This window comes from Rhinolophus hipposideros (assembly GCF_964194185.1).
Source record: "Rhinolophus hipposideros genome assembly, chromosome: 17".
Lineage (NCBI taxonomy): Eukaryota > Metazoa > Chordata > Mammalia > Chiroptera > Rhinolophidae > Rhinolophus > Rhinolophus hipposideros.
In genome coordinates this window covers 45,743,891-45,759,556 of record NC_138063.1, presented here as the reverse complement: position 1 = coordinate 45,759,556, position 15,666 = coordinate 45,743,891, and the positions used below count along the sequence as shown (strand labels likewise).

The 15,666-nt window shown below is 41.1% G+C and overlaps 1 protein-coding gene across 1 annotated transcript; it reads right to left on the bottom strand.

The window, feature by feature from the left end:
* Positions 1-271: 271 nt before the first annotated feature.
* MYL12B (myosin light chain 12B) lies at positions 272-15,140 on the bottom strand. Its single transcript, XM_081077989.1, has 4 exons — positions 14,611-15,140; positions 5,251-5,449; positions 2,250-2,411; positions 272-766 (listed from the first exon to the last, which is right to left on the bottom strand). The coding sequence occupies exons 2-4, from the start codon at positions 5,432-5,434 to the stop codon at positions 594-596; spliced, it is 519 nt and encodes a 172-aa protein (XP_080934115.1). The 5' UTR covers positions 5,435-5,449; positions 14,611-15,140; the 3' UTR covers positions 272-593.
* Positions 15,141-15,666: the final 526 nt, after the last annotated feature.

The following is a 15,666-nucleotide window of genomic DNA, read 5'->3' as shown; positions in this document are numbered from 1 at the left end:
TAAAATGTTGAGCTTTTTCTGAGATATATTTTATATTTATAATTCAGTAGTTTATCTTACTAGAATCATGAAAACCACAAAAACTAACTAGTTTTTATTGCATGTTAATTTGTACTTAAAAGTTCTGAAGAACATTGTTCTGTATATGGGAAAAATCAGTTCAACCATGAAATCTGAATTATATAAAGTTGAAAATCTGAAAATCGGACTACCCCCACCTACCACTTATTTGTTGAACTTTCCATTATATTCCATTTGAGTCAGCATAATCTTGATTTCAAAATAGCATTTTTATTATATAAAAATGTAAAAATCCAGCAAAACCAGAAATACCGAATATATTTTCCTGGGCTTTCACATTTGTTGATTTTTATTCGCAATCTCTTTTTCAACACAATTTACAACCTCATCCCCATTTATAGTCTGATTATACAAGTGCTAAGTGGCAGAAAGGTCTAGAATAAATACATCAAAAAAAGGAGGCAAAGCTGTGAAACTAAGTTGCATGCAATAGGTCTATGAGGGTGGGGAAAGTGTTGGGGAAATAATACAGAGTAAGACGAAGTAGCTGGAAGGTTTTAGCTAAAGTTCTTTCAGTCATCTTTGTCTTTTGCTCCATGTTTAAGGATGCGCGTGAACTCAATGTAATTGAAGTTTCCCTTTTTGTCAATAGGTGCTTCTCTGTACAGCTCATCCACTTCCTCATCTGTAAACCGATCTCCCATTGTTGTCAGCAGCTCTCTCAGGTAATCTTCCTGAATGGTGCCTGCAAGGCAGTAAAAAGGAGGGAGTCATGAGTACTTCTTGGCATTTCAATGGTTCGTTTCTAAACTAGGTCAGTATTACAAAATATTTCAGAATATCCATATTTACACAAAATAAATTAGTGAACTAAGACAATATGTAACTGTACCATTATGTTTTCCTATTACTTTTTGAGTTCTTTATAATATTGATTAAATCATTTTAAAAGCTCAGTTAATAGATTATATGCTTACAAAACTGATTTGAAGCAAGTGTTTTCTAGAGGAGAAAAGAAATTCGTGATTCAGAGATATGAAAAAAAGAGCAGCTCCCCAGAAAAAAGGGCAGTGCTGCCAAGACCAAGTGTGCATGAAGGATGGTGCCATTTTGACAGGTAGAGATGGGGAAACAGGAAGGAGGGTGCAAGGTATATCTGAGGAAGTGATGCGGGTGGCTGAGTAGAGGGTTAATGTAGAAGAAAAGGGGAAAATGAGAGGAGTAAGAAAAGTGAGTAGCTAGGTTTTACACACTTTAAAATAAGAAAACAAAGAGAAAACCCTAATATTTTAATTGTTCAAGTTTGTTAACTACAGTCAGGTGCCGCTTTTGTTTTAAGAAATGTGTCATTAGGTGATTTCGTCGTGCGAACATCATAGAGTGACTTACACAACCTAGATGGTATAGCCTATACATCTAGGCTATCTGGGATAGCCTATTGCTCCTAGGCTACAAACCTGTACAGCATGTTACTGTACAAAACAACAAGATTAAATGAAGCACGAGAGAAAATGATGCGATCGAGAGACTGGTAAACACCAGACGTATGAGGCTGCTGCTGGCGTAGCATGGCATACTGTTAAATAGCAAACTTCAAACTTTTTTATAAGTACAAAGAGTACACTCTAAAATTAAAAAAGTATAGGATCGTACATACACAAACTAGTAACACAGTCTTTCACTATCAGTATTATGCACTGTACATGTTGTATGTGCTATACTTTCATACGACTGACAGTGCAGTGGGTTTGTTTACACCAGCGTTAGCACAGACAGGTGAGTAATGTGTTGCATTATGATGTTATCACGGCTATGACATCACTATGGCGACAGGAATTTTTCAGCTCCATTATAATCCTGTGGGGCCACCACTGTACATGCTATCTGTCCTTGAACAAAACAGCATTATGTAGCACATGAGTATATACTTTTTGGTGCAATTTGTAGTCTCTTGAAGATGTAGCTTTCATTGTTTAACTATTTAACAGACAATTCTCGCTTTGGCTTTCAGGAAGCTCACAACCAGATTCAAAGATGAACACCACGAACTGTGTAGTTTTATGACTTACATACCTGTGTCCTAGGCATTTTCAGTCGTACTGCCCATTGTATATGATACTTTTCCCTTTATTCAGTTTTTAAAAATTTATTTTACTAATCCTTTTCATTTCCTAAAAAGTGTTTCCTATAGTCTGGCATAAGGCCGGGCATAAACAAAGAACACTCACCAGTTGCTTCTTCATCAAAGCAAGCAAAAGCATTTCTGATGACATCTTCTGGATCTGTACCATTTAACTTCTCACCAAACATCGTGAGGAACATGGTGAAATTGATGGGCCCCGGCGCCTCATTCATCATGGCATCGAGGTATGCGTCCGTTGGATTCTTTCCTATAAGAGTTCATTTAATATTTAAAGACAAGAACTAATTGCAATAAATAATTGTTTTGTTATTGTTATGCTCCCCAACATATTTTTAAAAGACGTATCTCCAAATGCTGTTGATGCGTCACTGGATTGCTGTCTTGTTTCGTATCGTTCAAACTGGGAATCTGAATCTCAGTTCCAAGTGAGAACACTAGAAAAGGGAGCTCTTACAGCACAGTGGTGCAGTAACAGCCCTGCCGCTCCTTCCCTCGAAGTTAGGAGAAATTCCTCTGGAATGGCCAGAAATGGTAGGAGTAACAGTGGGCTCCTCTTTGTCCAGCATTTGTGAGGCCCCCATGGTGTAAAAAAATAAAGACTGAGGGGTCTGGAATAGTGAGTTTGAATCCCAGTTCTGCCACTGCTTGGGTGTGACCAGCAAGGTGGCAGCTGTCTAGGGTTTATTAGGGTTTACTTTTTTAATCTGTAAAATGGACTGGTTAAATTTAGCATCTGAAAGATCCCTTCCAACATTAAGTTTGTATGATTCTCCACGAAAAGAACATCTGTAAGTTAGATATTCATACCTAAGGAAGCATCTCAATATTACACCCAACTAAGTGCTAATGCTAGTCCAATCTAGGATTATGGTTCATAAGTAAAGTTTTAACCTTGGGAATTTGGGTGAAATTTAAATGCCGAGTTGGCATCTCTCTTACTGCATTACATTCTTCACTCATTATACCTACTCACCATATCAATATAAAAAAAAATTAGCCCAAAATTAATCTCAAGATTCATTAAGTAAGTAAAAGTAGCTAAAAAAAAGATCTATTATTCTACTACCCTCAGATTTAACTCAACTCTCTTGTAGCAATTCTTCTGGGGAAAAAGTGACCCAAAGGTGTCATGAGAACATGAGTACAAAAAAGACACAAGGATAAAAAAATGAATTGGTTTAGGCTAAGCACCTATGAATCCATTCATGGAATCCAATATAATTTGTTGATTTGAAAGGTAAATACAAGGTCTGACAATTAAGTCTGTGAACTTGTTGCAACAACGTTGCTAATCTTTTTTGATATCAGAGGGATTATTCATTATGAATTTGTACCAACCGGACAAACAGTTAACCAAGTTTATTATTTGGAAGTGCTGAAAAGGCTGCATGAAAAGTTAGATGAGCTGAACTTTTCACCAACAATTCATGGCTCTTGCATCACGACAATGCACCAGCTCACACAGCACTGTCTGTGAGGGAGTTTTTAGCCAGTAAACAAATAACTGTATTGGAACACTCCCCCTACTCACCTGACCTGGCCCCCAATGACTTCTTTCTTTACCCAGAGATAAAGGAAATGTTGAAAGGAAGACATTTTGATGACATTCAGGACATCAAGGGTAATATGACGACAACTCTGATGGCCATTCCAGAAAAATAGTTCCCAAATTGCTTTGAAGGGTGGACTAGGCATCAGTGCATAGCTTCCCAAGGGGATTACTTCGAAAGTGACCATAGTGATATTCACTGAGGTATGTGATATAGCAATGAGATATGAAGCACTTTTTCTAGGATGAGTTTGTGAACTTAATTGTCAGACCTCGCACATGTCTTTAAAGGCACAGAATTCCCCAAAATAGAAGGCCCTAAAGCCAGCCTCTTACTACTGTACTGTCACTCATTCATCCAATAAAAATTAATTGAACATCTACTACAATCACGGTACTGGTTTGACTGCTCAATCTTTGCAATAGGACTAAGTCCCTCAATCTTCTTCAGTGGTCTTCTTCAGTAGTGACCTGCCCAGAAGAGTACACTTAGCTATGGGATCGAACCTCCCTGCAAGTCAACAAATTAGATCAGTATCTTGACTGTACTCTCACTCTGAATAAAGAAATTGTAACAAAATGTTAGTAAGTGGTGAATCTAGGTAAAGGATGTACACATATTCGTTATTCCGTCAACTTTTTGTAGCTTAAAAGTTTTCAAAATAATACATTAGGAGAAAAAAAAAAAAAGACAGAGGAACAAAATCGTGTTGTGGTTGCTAAAAGGAAAAAAATAACCGACCTCTCTCTCTTTGCCTTCTGGCCCTTTTACTGCCCTCTGGCTACTAATAATCAAGCACAAGAACACTCCAGAGTGTAGAGCCCACCCCTGAACTGTGCCCCGTTCCCTGTTAGTCACTCTGGTCTATGGAGAACTCCTAGGCTTGCCCTTCCTTTCTTCCCAACTATAAAATCAGTACTCAAAGCAAAACATGGAGGACCATTTCTCCCTTCTTTTTAAAATCAAAACAAACAACAAAATCATATAAGGAATAATAAAATAACACCCACATGACCAAAATAACATAGGGCAGTTTACGCTTTAAATCTTTTATCTTTACATTTTTTCTTCAGTTACAAAAAAATTATAAATAATATTGTGAAAGTCCCCTTCCCTGTGTTCCCTTTTCCAATAGAACTGCCCTTCTTATCTAGACAATCATTATCATTTATTACTGTCATCTCCTATCTATAACCCGTCCTCAATCATTATTACTAACTATGCCATACTATTAGTTACACATTTTATTTTAAATTCTGATATTTTTGCCACCCTGGCTTTTCAGCTAATAGACCTATTGTATTTAGCTGACAGGAACCGAGGCCTGCCTGGCCAAGTTCCTGCCAGGTCCCCACCCCTGCAGGCTCATCTTGTTATGACTGGCCAAGCCCCAACACAGCACGTCCCACCCAGACATCTCTCAATAGGCCTTTGAGGCAAGGACCAGGAATATTTGTACATCATAAAGAAAACAATTCACAAAACACTGAATTATGATTTTTTGGAAGCAGGCATATCAAGAATATAAAAGTCTACCTAGAGAAGCAAGCATATCATGCAAATCTTCCTTGTCAATGAAACCATCTCTGTTCTGATCAATCATGTTAAAGGCCTCTTTGAACTCCTGAATCTGTGACTGGTCAAACATGGCGAACACATTGGATGTTGCGCGCTGGGGGCGCTTCTTGGTGGTCTTGGTCTTTGCCTTTTTGCTCGACATGATGGCTGTTTAATTCTAGAGTTAAAAAGAAAGAAAAGAACATAAAGCAAAAAAAGAATGCAAAAAAAGAACTTATAATACCTGAAGTTAGTGAGTAAAAATTTCTTAATGTAGATTATTTCATTTGAGTAGGAATAAATATATATTTAAATTTTATCTCCAATGTGACAATTAAATGGTTAGAAAAAAAAGTTTTTTAAAAAAAATAACAGAATAGAAATTACTGATGAAGCTTCCCCCCATTTCATTAAACACATATTACATGGGAATTAATTTTAAAATGTGTAACAATACCTAGCATTTATTGAGTGCTTACTATGTGCCAAGCACTGTTATAAAGGCCTGGGACTCCCCTAAAGAGAAAGCTCTAAAATTGACATCTTACTTTTATAAGGACTGTCCCATTTAACTGTATTCAGTAGGTACTCTTTTTATTTCCATTTTACTACCAATCTTGCATAACCTCTCTGAGCCTCAATTGTTTTCAAAACACGGTTTGAAAACCAGGAAAGCTCACTTGATCCTCAGTTTTATAGCAAAACACAGTATCTACTTCAATGCAAGTAAAATCAAAACGAGATAACATGCGAAGAGACTAGTCTAGTCACTGTATGGTATATGTTCAAAAGGCTCTCATCTTAAAAAAAAAGTCATCAAAACCTATTCTTTAATCTTGCATTCCTTCTAGCTACATTTTCACTTTCCCTTTTCCTTGACAAAACTTTCAGAATATCGGTCTAATTAATATTCAACTGCCTCCATTTTTTCATCTTCCCATCACTCAATTCTCTGTAGTTCCCTTTGGGAACTACGGCTTTGGGGTTAGCCTCCAATACTCTACTAAAAGCCACCAATAATTTAAATGTCAAATAGAATAGACACTTTTAATTCCACTTTTTTACTTGCAGTTTTTTTTTTTTTAAGGTTTTATTGGGGAGGGGGAACAGGAGTTTTTTGGGGAATAGTGTGTACTTCCAGGACTTTTTTCCAACTCAAGTTGTCCCTTCAATCTTAGTTGTGGAGGGTGCCATTCAGCTTCAAGTTGTTGTCCTTTCAGTCTTAGTTGTGGAGGGCGCAGCTCAGCTCCAGGTCCAATTGCCGTTGCTAGTTGCAGGGGGCGCAGCCCACCCTCCCTTGCGGGAGTTAAACCGGCAACCTTGTGGTTGAGAGGACTCACTCCAAACAAATGAGCCATCCGGGAGCTCAGCGGCAGCTCAGCTCAAGGTGCTGTGTTTAATCTTAGTTGCAGGGGGCGCTGCCCACCATCCCTTGCGGGACTCGAGGAATCCAACTGGCAACCCTGTGGTTGAGAGCCCACTGGCCCATGTGGGAATTGAACCGGCAGCCTTCGGCGTTAGGAGCATGGAACTCCAAACACCTGAGCCACTGGGCTGGCCCCTTTATTTGCAGTTTTAAATAATGTAAGTAAATACAACACAAAAATACTATCAGCTTTCGCGTTAGAAAGTCCTGAGCTTGACTCTTAGCTCCACCATTACTAGCTACATATAATCTTGGAAAACCCAAGGACACCAGAGTAATTTTTTGATCCAATGTCTTATTCAGTCTTCACAACTTCCCTATGAAATAAGTACTCCTTAGATTAAGTAAACAAACAAACAAAAAAACCAGTGGCCCTTGTGTAGTAAAGAATTTAATTTTGCCCAAAGAGAGGTCTGGCCTTCGTTCTTGTCTCCTGGAAAGTAATCTCTAAATCCTTGGGATCTCATGCCTGATATCTGGGGTGTTGGGTCACACCAGATTTCTAACAATGTGATTTATCATGGGGGCTTTGTGTCACATGCTGTCAGCTGACCTCTAGTGGGGCTAGAGACTGAGGTCAATAGTATCTGTATGCCGAAGCTCTAATAAAAATTATGGATATCAAAGATCAAGGGAACTTCCCTGGTTGGCAATGTCCATGCCTGTTGTCACACCTGTTGTCAGGGGGAGTCTACACTGTCCATGAGAGAGGACGATCAGAAGCTCTGCACTTAGAACCCTCCTGGGCTCTGCACCACATGTCTCTTCCCTTGGCTGATTTTAATCTGAATCCTTTTACTGTACTAAACCACAACCATGGGTAGGTATAACAGCTTTCAGTGAGTTCTGTGAGCTGAAGCAAATTATTGAACCTGAGGATCATCTTGGAAACCCAAACCTGCAACTGGTGTTAGAAATGCGGATGGTTTTGGGGACTGGGCTCTAACTCTGCAGCTCCATAATATAAAAGCAGGTGACTAGCTGGGGCAGGCGCTGAGTAAGGGAATTTTGGACCTGGGTCTTTAGTGCTTCTAGTCTTGGGCTTTTAGTCTACATTGTTTCCTCCTCTTTCTTCAATCGAAAAAATACCTCACTGGATGTTCTGAAACTTGGCTTAATGGTATAGCTTTGAATAGAGCCGATACAGGCTCAATGTAATAATACTATAATTTCTTTTAAAAAAAGTTTATTTTTGCTCTCTGTACTCCATTTAAAAACAGTCCATATTTATATATGTATATAGTTCCTATGAAAATTACACATATAGACACATAAAATAAAAAAAGGGAGGGAAAGTCGCCGCAAAACAATCTGAAGAGAACTCTGGCCCCCAAAGAAACTACCATCCTTAGTCTCCTTATCTTCTGTAAGCCAAGTATCTTCGCTTTCTGCACTTTCTCACTTCCCACTCACTTTCAACCCACCACAATCTGGCTTTCTTTTCTCTACCGTTGCTGCTGTCAAATTGTCAAATCCGGTCTAAATCTCCTTAGACCACTCCGCTATATTTGACACCATTTTAGACCTTTTTCTCTTCAGAACCCCAACAACTCCTGGCCTTGAACAATCATAGTAGAAACAAACTGTCCCAAATGGAAAGAGAACACAGTGTTTCTAACCTTGAATACCTTACACTCTAATGAGAGAGACTTCTGAGTTATATTGGAAAGACCAATTTATGTAAAATACTTTTTTATGTAAAAACTTCGTGACACCAACTTTCTCTCTCTCAGTTCTATTTCTATGGCTGGCCCTCGTCTATTTTCTGGGTAGGCTTTTATCTCCTCTACTCACTTAAATATTCATGTTTCCCAGTATTCTAGAAGTCCATGACTTTTAAAAGTTCTTTTCACTCTGCTTCCCTTGGATGATCTCATTGACTCTTAATGTTCTGACATCGCCTGCGTCTCCTAAGTCTGTTATCCCCAGGCCTGACCTTTCCCTTGAGTTGCAGACTCAAAGTGCACTTGCTTGTGAAAGGCATCCATTTGGATATCCCACAGACACTCATAATCAATGTGTTAAAAACTGAATTAATTATCTTCCCCTGCCTAAACTTTCTCATCCTTCTGTTTTCTCTCAGTTAATGGCACCATCATTTACCTGCTCACCAAGCTAGAAACCTAGGAGTCATCCTGACTCATCCCTACCCGATGAATCAAGCCGTCTCTTAAATAGTTCTCAGATTTGCTCATCTTCCTCATTCCTCTGCCAACACCTGAAGCTAGGCCCTCATCAACTCTTTGTATAGAATATTTCTATGGCCAACTAACCCATCTCCTTGCTTCTTGGTCCCTTCTAAACTACCTTTTATATTCCAGCCAGAGATGTCTAAAACATAAGTATAACATTATCATTCCCCTTTTAAAAATCTTCCTTGGCTCTCTATGGCTTCTAGGACAAAGTACAAGTTCTTAAGCATGGTACAACAAGGTGCTCCCTTTGCCATCTCTAGAATGACCTTTCCAGCCTCATCTCTAACTGGTCTCTGCTTTGTACTTTTCCTTCAGCAACACCAAACGGCTTGTATGCGCCGAAGGCACCATGCAGTTTCTTACCTTGTGTACTTCTGTTCTTGTTGTTTTTCTAGCCCCAAATGCTTTAGGATTAGAGAGAGAATAAAGGGTCTACTCAACTTATGGCTACTACCATTTAAAGAGTGACTCATGTGCTAGGCACATTATGTACATTAAATTTAACACGCCTACTTTACAAATCAAGAAACTGATGATCAAAGATATTAAATAACTTGCCAGAGGTCACCTAGTGGCAGAGCCAGTATTCAGACCCCATTTGTTAAAGGTTATTTCTACCTACATATTTCCTACTTTGTAATAAATGTTCTTCTAATTATTTTGAGTTTACCAATTTTTACAAAAACTTTCAATACTATCAATATAATCTACCATTGATTTCCGAATAGCTACTTTCCTCTAAACTCAAAACCTAGACAAACTGTTTTCAAATAAATTCAAACTATACTTGGTAAACCAAGTACAGAATAGAACTCCACAGTGGAATGGAAAGAGAATAAAATATGAATGGCAGTCCCAGGAATTGTGCAATGTAGCAGCCTGGTTTGGGTTTAATCAAGTGTGGCAGTACTTCCTATCAGTCATGGCCTTGGTGTAACATGCTGGGTAAAGGCTTGAAATCTTTACCTAGGACTGTCAAATTAATGTTTAATGTATAAATAAAGAAAAAAATAACCAAACCCTATCCTTAAACTATAGTTACTGAAAATATCCATATAGAACATAGTCCATAAGGTAATGAATAACCCTCAGTAACAGTAAAACCTTTTCACTTCCTCTTCAAAATCTTTATTCTTATTTTTGTAAATTTCTAATATAAAGTGAACTAAAGGTTATATATAGTATTCATAGAGGTTACAAGAAGGGCAGGAATATAGGAATCCTGGTATTATAAGTGGCTGGTGTCAACATATTTAGATAATAATCTAAGTATTTGCAAAATCACCTGCAATGCTGATGTGCAGATCAAACATGGCCTCACAATCATTAATAAGCAGATTCTGCTTGGGAACTTCATCCAGCCTCCATGGCTTTATTGGAAGCCTGAGAAAGATGCTCATGGAGCACATTCTGTCAGCTACCTAGGACTTCCTCGACATTCCTCTGAGGCTTCTTCCTTAAGTATCTTAAGTCAGCTAGCTGCTGTCACCATATGGCAAGTAAATATGGCTCTCACAGCAGTTAACCTGGTTTCAATCTTGGCTGCACATCAGAATCTCCTTGGAAGGTTAAAAAAAAAACAAAACAAAAACGGATGCCTACGTCCTAGTCTAGTCAAACTAAAACTGAATATCTATGGGTGTGGCCCAAGAATCTTTATTTTTAAAAATGGACCAGGTGATTCCAATGTACAGTAAAGGCTGAGAACCACTGAGTTAACCATTTACAAGGCTCTGGACAAAAATAAGTAAGTAAGGACATAAAGAAAGGAAGGGAGGGAGGGAAGGAGGAAAAGAGCAAGAAAGACAGGCATTGGCTGTTTATGCATTTAGTTCCCTTTAGTTTTTAAACATTTGGTCATTATGGTTTAACAGAAATGTTGGAGACCTGGATTCTAATTCCAGTTCTGTCATTCACAAGTTGTATGACCTTCGGTCATTTTAGCTTTCCTAGGCCACATTTTCCACATCCATAAATAAAATAAAAGAGTTAGGTAGATCAGAAGTCACAAACTGGCAGCTAGCAAACTACTATATGCAGTCTGCAGTAAGGTTTGTTTAGTCTCCCCAAGGATGACCTTCTAAATGCCTTTTTAAATAACTGAATTAGTTTGCCAACATTTCTAAAACCTGAATATTTAATAAAAACAAATATCAAACATCTTGCCATATTACAGACAAGGACCAGCACTCCCAAATTCCTGTAGGTAATCAGTATTCAGTGAGCAATATTCACTATTTCCTTTACCTTCCTGTCACAGCTGTATTTATGTCACTGCCCAGCCCGAAAGCAGTTGAACTTGTTCCTTGCAGATGGTGATAACCAGGCTCCAAGAAGGCCCTCAACATTTCTCATGTCCTTACATAGTCCCCTCCAACAGTAAAAAATAGCATGGGGGGGTGTGAAATAAATTTTCCTTTTACTTTTCTGAGTTCTTGGCTGACATCATTATAATAACACAGATTAACAAGAGAAAAACAGAAATTTATTAATATGTATACCTCACATATAGAAAGGATACCCAGGAAAAAGCCAATTCTCAGAGAAGGCTGAGAACTTAGGCTTAAATATCATTTTCAGCTGAAGACAAAAGAAAGGTGTGTGAGAGAAAAGCTAGTTATGAAAGATTACAAGGAAAAGTGCATAAACAAGGGTTAAGACTTATCATGTGGACTTAAGTCAGGGCCTTCTTTCTTAGTAAGAGCCTAAAGTTATCTCCAGAGATTCCCAGTAGAAAGGGGAGGAAGGACACCTTTGTAAATTTATGTCAATTTATGCATATAGGGAAGGGCAGAGAACTTTTTTGTGTCTACTAATTCTTAATTGCCTTCAGCTCAAAATAATATTTATGCCAAAGTGGCATATTTTGGGGTGGCATATTCTGCTACTCTTCATAACCAATGAGACAATACGAAAATATTAGTGTGACTTTGCAGCTTCTGCCTTGCTGTCTCTTGGATCACTCTATCTGGGGGAAGCCAGCACCAGGTCATGAGAGCAATACGTAGCCCGAAGGAAAGGTCCATGTGGCAGGGAACTGAGGCCTCCTGTCAATAGTTAGCACCAACTCATCAGCCATGCGAATCAGCCGTCTCGAATCAGCCATCTCGGAGGTTGATCTTCCTTCAAATGGCTGCAAACCTGACTGACATCTGAACTGCAACCTCGAGACCCTGAGCCGGAACCACCCAGCTAAGCTGCCCTGGAATTCCTGACCTTCAGAAACTGTTTACTGTTTTTCTAAGGTGCTAAGTTTTAGGTGATCTGTTAGATAGCAACAGGAAACAAAGTTGCTGTGTTTCCTTGGTCTCTTTAATATTAAAACGAAGCAATGCCTTTATTTCAGAATTATAACCACAGAATTTAAAAAAGCTCAAAGGGGCCACAGTCAAGTTTGCACTGGATAAAGAATTTTCTATTTCTGATTGCCATGCCACTTACATATACATTTTTATGGCCTTTAGCCTTTCCGCCTTGGAATGCAGGGCCTAACAGAGTGCCTTATACATGGCAGATGCTCAACAAAACTAATTAAGCAAAAGCCTGTGTATGCTCCCTTCCTGTCACAAACAGAATTACATAGGCAGATGCTCATTGTAAGGTCCTGGATCTGACCCCCAAAACAAGGCTTTTCTCTATATTCCATCCATGGTTTACCATAAACTCCACTGACCAATTCCTCAAAAGATTCTTAACAAAATTACCAGCCACCCCTTGATCCATACCTGGAAGAAACAGAACTAATAGCCAATAATTGAGGGCTAAATATGTGCAAGGCACTGGTCTAAGCATTTCACATGTATTAACATATTTAATACTCACAACAACTTGTAAGTACTGTTACTATCCCTGTTTCTTAAATGTGAAAATCAGGGCAAAGGGAATAAACAGGTAAAGCTTAGATTTAGGATCTGCAATGAGGAAGTCTAGTTCCAGAGTTTGTACTACTAGTCCTTAGTATCCTGCATAGATGGCTAAATGAAATTCTCTACCATGAAAATGTGGACAGCCAGTTGCAAGTAACAAGCAAAGCCACCACACAGCTAAAGAGGAAAACAAGGAAGGAAGATCCTAATCAGAGTTGCTGGCAAGGAAAATCATCCCCAGATATCTGGTGTCTTTGAATCTTGGGAGCGAGGAACAACCAGCCTCATTTAGAAGCTTCTTATTTTTCCTAACCTCAGCAATCCTGACCTGGGGATGTGTCCTTCAAAAGCTGCAGTTTGCCTCGTCTAAACTCAGTCTCATTAAAGCATAAGAGTATCTACTTGGCTGTCATAAAAGTTGTCATTCAACAGAGCCTGAACAAAAAAAAAGCCATGCACTCTGTTATGAGGTCCAGGAGGGTCCACCTAATGCTTACAGAGAAAATGGGTGGCACCATGTGAATCCAAGGGACCTTAAGCAAATTATCTCACCTTTCCAGGTTTCAGTTTCCTGAATTATAAGGTGAAAGATAATCTATAAGGTTCTTTTGAATTCTAAAATGCTATGATTCTTTTCTTACGCAAGGTCCAACGCAATCCCATCTTAAAGGCTGACAAACTATAATCTTTCAACACCCCTTTCTCCATATTTCTTCCTTGGTGACGAATCCAAAACGACTCCCTAATGCCTATTAAATATTCTTTTATTTCTCAAGTTTTCAAAACATCCAAACAAAGGCCCCACTTATCTACGTACTCACCCTTATTTCTAACTGTTATTCATTAGAGTTCTGTTCTATTCAGGCTTGGTCTTCCCACAGTCTCCTTTTCACACAACACCAATTCCCACCTTTTGCATTTTTGGTCTTGTTACCTCCTACCACAGATCCAGCCAGAAATATTGTTCTCTCTTTTCTAGGGCTGAATCCAAGGCTTTCAATGAGGTCACGATTCATTTTTTCAGGAAAGCTTTCTTGATTTTTAGTCATCCTTTTCTTCCGTTAACAAGAACTTACTAAATCTTTACAAGATGCACGATACAGAGAGACAACTCCTATGGAAATCATTCCATTACTCATTTGTCATGTCATCAATCATTCCATTACAAATCAAATCATTACTCCGGCGCCGTTTCTCTACTAGTTTCCTTGGACACTTTATCTCAGGCAGCAATGACGCACCCGTAGACTCCCATGTCCCCCAAAGCACCAGCACTGGGCGCTGCACAGAGCAGGTGCTCAATACACTAATCCCGGGGTGTCAGAACTGCGGCCGGGGGCCCACTGCGGCTCCGCAATCCATTGTTAATCAGCCCGCAGCAAATTCCAAAAATATATTTCGTTTACTTAACTAAACCAGGTGAGGCGATACTACTTCACCTGGGGTGAGTGGCCCGGCCGGTTCCGTATTTTACCATACGGCCACCCCTGCTAATGTACGGACTGTGCCGGCGAGGGCAGGGGCTGGCAGCCAGGCCCGGGGACCCCAGCACCAGGTGTGAAGCCCCGGGTTTCAGGGGGCCGGTCCCGCCACCCCTCCAGCCCGGCACATCCCCGGGTCGCTTCATGGGCCCTGTAGCTTCCTCCCGTTCAGGCCAAGGCTGGGCGATCGCCAGGGCCTCCTCACTGCCGCTCCTCGCCCACCTGGACAACTGACGCAGCCCCGGCGGCCGTCCCCTCCCCGGCCCCCTGGGGCGGGGTCTGGCCGCGGGTGCGGGGCGGCAGGGGAGGGGAGAGGAAGGGGCCCGGGTGCGGCCCCAGGGGTGTCGCGCGCGCGGTCAGGCGCCACTCACCGCCGCCAGACGCCAGAACCCGGGATGCACTGCACAAGACGACGAGCAACTGCGACGAGCGTTCGGGCTGAGGCGCGACAGAGGCGGTGCCCGGCACTTCCTGCCTCGGAAGGTGGACCGGAAAACGCACCGGAAGGGGGATCCAACTCTGGGCGGGGGAGGGGTGCGGCCGGCGTTCTCGCTCAGGCCGGAGGGAAGCTCGCCGCGCCGCCGGGGAGCCGGGCTGGGGTCGACGACTACGGTCGGGGTTGCGGTCGGCTCCTTAGCCTGGCTGATCCGTCGCGGGGTCACCGCGTGCGGTGCGGCTGTAGCCCCGCGTCCCGCCCTCTACCCCGCGCTCCGTGGCGGGTTCCCGCGGCCCTTCCGCATTCCGGGCCGTCAGGCGCCCGGCCTGGCCAGGAATTTGACCCGGGTGGGGCGGGATCCCTGTTCGGGGGGTTCCCGGGCGCCGGAAGCCTCCCGCGCAGGCCTGCCAGAGGCAGCAAATAAAAGTACAAACGGTCTAGTTCAACTTGAACTTCAGCTAGAACAATTTTAGGTACGTCCCACGAAATACTGGGGACGGTAAGAGGGCGGCGGCCGCCTGCCTGCTGGAAAACCCTTTCTTTTAAAACCGCCCACGTCGTATTTACTCCTTTCCTATTCTCAAATTATAAGGTTTATGGCCTTAACCAGGCCCAGGCCAGCCTATGACTGTTTCATTCCCCTTTCAACCACAAGAAAGTTTTATTCAAATTGTTTGCTTTCCTTTAGGTTGTTAAAGAGATGACAGAATTACACACACACACACACAGTCGCTCACATTACATAATGCTCTTGGGTCCAAAGAAAGGAAACCACAGATGGACATTACTCAAGTTTTGCTCTGGGTGGTTTGTGGCTGTCATCCTCAGTTCCCTCACCTTGGCATATGGATGAAGAGCACTGTTTCTGGATAACGGAGCACAGTCAATAGCAAATTTTTGTGGAGCACTAGTGGCCTGTACGTGTGCGGGATGCTGGGGAGATAACTCCTTTATATTCTAGAAATGTTGATTAGAAATTACTACGTGGTAG